Here is a 4034-nt window from a genome sequence, read left to right on the forward strand (position 1 = left end):
GAAATGTTTCTCCAAATTTGACTACGACGAGAAAATGTTAATGAAACAATTAAGACTGGAGGACAAAGTTCAGAAATTTGAGGATTTTATTAATGAAGTAAAGGAAAAGGAGGAAAAGGAAAAAGAGGAGCGCGTTAAATTGCTTTCTGCAGAGTTAGGGAAATTCAAACAAGAGAATGCGGAAGAGATTGCGAGACAGAAAAATGTGACGTCAGAAATGCTCAAAGACTTGGCGAATTCTAAGATCGAGTTGGAAAAAAAATTGAACGAGAAATCAGAACCTAAGAAAGGTCAGTATAACATGAATGATTAAAGAAATCTCAATCGCGTTTTCTTGTTATTTTGTACATGTAATTAATTTCGTATTTGGCAAAATAGAATTATTTTATAGTCTTGATACACTAAAAATTCAGATTGCAAATAATTGGCCTAATTTTATCAATCATTGCATAGAGGATATTTGTTTAGTTCAGTGTAAGATCGGAATATATTTCACCGAGTGAGCACCAAAAGGTATATTTCACGAGTGGCGCAGCCACGAGTGAAATATGAACTTTTGGTGTTCACAAGGTGAACTATATTTCAATCTTACACTAAACTAAACACATTTTCTTTTTATTATATGCAAAGAAACGTTTAAAAAAGACATTTAACCTAATACTGAATGAAAAGCGCGCCAAATAATAATACAACGTGACGTCATTTATGACGTCACGTCATTAAGTTGGTACCCAGTACTGTGCACGCTGGTATTTCACTAAAACAACGTAAGGGGCTTAAATTTAAAACAGTGAAATTATCAAAGTGGTAATTTCACTGTTTCAAACAGTGAGATTACCAGTTTTTATATCACTGATATATTTCTATAAACCACCGAAAAGCATGTAATAATTAGATTTATTTTCATAAATATAAAACTATGGAAATGAGTATATTGAACAAACACTTTAATTCTGTTTCGTGAACCTTGCTAGGAAGGGATCGCTGGAGGTGTGAGAGTCACGTGTGATCCGATCTGGTAAACTCTTATAGAGTTATATCAAAGGAAATATAAAAATATATAAACGTAATATTTTAATTAATTTTCTGCTAACGAATAAAACTGGATATATATCTAATGCTTCTGATGAAAATATAGTTATTTCCTTTTTTTTTTCGACTGAAGAAATACAAAAATAAAATGATGCACTATTTAAATTGCGTGTATTGCGTTTGTATACACGAACATGCCAAACGTCAAAAAAACTCAATCTTTTTCTTATCGAAATAGCACATTCAATGCATGCCTTGAAATAAATCAAACTTATATCATTTACAGAACATCACTTAAATTGTTAATGCTATAACTCTTTCGATCTATCTCTATGCTTGCGTATTAATATTTATGAATGCGTTAATTTACATAAAACTATTTTTTCGCGTTTTTTTTTCTGGCATATCTCTTTTAAAATATTATTTCTTATACCGCAAAGATTACTATAAAATTTCAATTACTTTTGATCATGCAACTTTTGCGCAGACGTTAATGTTTACTACGTGCGTCAATTTCCCGCTCTACAAAAATAAATAATTCTATTTTTTTTGTAAAAAAATGCACGAAGAGATATAGAATTTAGATATAGTTCAATATAGAATTAATAAAACGAGTTGATAAAAGTATATTATGCGAGCTTCAGGCAAGTATAGTTACACCTTACTTAAAGGCCCATTATGTCCCAATGATGCTTGCATTTTTATTTTCTCGAATACTTTTACTTTTCATAACTTGTTACAGTTTCCAAGAACAATACTAATAAATCAAAATATTACGAAACGCATGACCTTTCTAAAGAATTAAAAAATATCGAATTCTGAGGCACAATGTGGCTTTAAATATTCTTAAAAATATAAATACATGTATAAAGCGTACACATACATCACTTTGTTGAAAATTTTAAGGACAAGTTTAGATTAATTTTTACTTATTTGAAATGAAAACACTTTCTTGAACTCACTACGCTTTTTTTTCGAAACTGCGGATTGCAAGTTGAGGGTTTCAATTTAGCCTTGCCTGGTCTTAGTGATTAAAGGCCTATTATGCCTCGAAAATGCTATCATTTTATTTCTCAAAACTGTTTATTTTTGGTATCTTGTTACAGCTTCAAAAATACTTATTTGCTATAAACACAAACTATATTTTGCATTTGGTATAATTGAAGTGAATAAGTATTTTGTATGGAAGTCAAAATACTACTTTGTTTAAATATTGCTATCTTTACGACACATAACAGCATGTTCAGCGCTACTTTTTTCAGTTCTCTCACTTGAGAGAATAATAGAATACAGGATGAAAAATCATTCGTATTAAATGGTAGTATTCAAGTGTATTATTATCCTTTTGTTTTTATTTATTTACTTTTTCGGATAGATTTAAAGTCGCAAAAATACAGTAGGAATAATTTGGCGATGCCAGCTTTAATTGTGGAAAATGACAGGTGCCCCTTCGTTCATTATTTAAGGCACGAGCGGGCACCTGAGTTGGACCATATATGTCCGGTAAGCTAGCTGGATAGTTTCCTTATATGAAAGAATCCAAAGTCCCTGGCGGGATTCGAACCTTTACGAGATATTTGGGTTGAAGTAAACGGCCTTAACCACTCGGCCACTGACGCCACCTGTTTTTGAAAGCAGCAAGTTATTTTATTGAAAAAGAAAAAGAAAAAAAAACACTTACAGGAAACCAGTCTGAAAATAAAATCTGGAACAATATACTGTTTCAAGAACTTTACAAAGAGTTATTTTATATTTCAGAGGAAGTCGTGGCATTCACCGTCGCTTCACCTGCGAAGGGTACTAGTGCAAACTCTATGACTTTCACAGAGATCATTACAAACGAAGGTAACGGGTTTGATACATCGACTGGCACGTTTACATGCCCTGTTAGCGGGCTGTACTACTTTTCCTTACACATCATGAAAAAGAGGTCCTCGAGTACCGACGCTGCCGGATGTTCCATTTATCTGAACGGAACCGGTAAGGTGAGAGCTTTTGTAGATCCACAGGACGGGTCCAATGGTGCGGACAACGGAAGTTATGGGGCTTCGAACTCGGTATACCTCTTACTGAAGGTTGGAGATGTGGTGACCATAGAGGGCTGTACAACTCGGTCTTCAGACGACGTAGAATCACAAACCTCGTTCAGTGGTTACTTAGAAGAACGAATTTGAGAAAATAAAACTTTAATGACTGTTATCAGTACATGTATATTTTTTTTAAAGCATATTAATTTAATCTACCGTAAGACACTTACCATTTACTGAAAGAACAAAATACAAAAATGTAAGCCAAAATATATGTCAGAAATAATAGTTTCTTCTTTAATCAGGGAGGTGAAAATATGGTACAAACATAGTAACTGGTGTCATAAGTGCAATCGTGAACCGTTCAACATGGATTGTAAGTAATTTTACATTTTCTTATTAGTGTTTGAACTCATCTGCAGACGTATAGGTATATTATTTAAAGCGGCCTTCAGCTTTTCTAAAGGTTAAATATGTTATTTTTAGATACATTTTTTTCATATAATTGTCATGTGAAAAATATTCATGTGGAGCATTTTTACACATTAAATGTCTTAAAGCGGTCTTTGTTATTGGAAAAAACATTTCTGTGTTGTTTCAAACTAAGTACCTTGGAAAAGTGTATCATATCACTACTTAGCCTTCCCGAGAGTTTTTATTGCAGCGATAAAATCACTGTTTGTCGTTCGGATGCGCCCTCGTGATATAATGATGCGCATCCGAACTCCAAACAATGATTTTATTGAGCGATAAAATCACTATTTGGGATATATTATTTCTTAAATAAACCAGGCTCCTCTTTATTTAGAAACGAACGCCACTTACGCGCAATAGTTCCAGTTAAATTTACAGGGAAGAACCGAATTTATGTAAACATTTCATTGGTCATTTTAAAATTACAATCTGAAATCTCGGAATCTGATTGGCCATTGTCAAATTAGTAAAATGACATAACTTTAGGATTGTTTCTGACAT

General features: G+C 32.8%; 1 protein-coding gene across 1 annotated transcript in view; it reads left to right on the plus strand.

The window, feature by feature from the left end:
* Positions 1–3621, plus strand: part of LOC132759355 (uncharacterized) — a 3788-nt gene extending 167 nt beyond the window's left edge. The window contains exons 1-2 of the mRNA XM_060751119.1: positions 1–290; positions 2791–3621. The exon at positions 1–290 is cut by the window's left edge and continues 167 nt beyond it. Of these exons, the coding sequence (XP_060607102.1) occupies positions 1–290; positions 2791–3206 (706 nt within the window). The 3' untranslated portion in view covers positions 3207–3621. The remainder of the gene's footprint in view (positions 291–2790) is intronic.
* Positions 3622–4034: the final 413 nt, after the last annotated feature.

The sequence above is a fragment of the Ruditapes philippinarum genome, unplaced genomic scaffold, assembly GCF_026571515.1.
Source record: "Ruditapes philippinarum isolate M1 unplaced genomic scaffold, ASM2657151v2 ctg580_1_1_1_1, whole genome shotgun sequence".
Taxonomy (NCBI): Eukaryota; Metazoa; Mollusca; class Bivalvia; order Venerida; family Veneridae; genus Ruditapes; species Ruditapes philippinarum.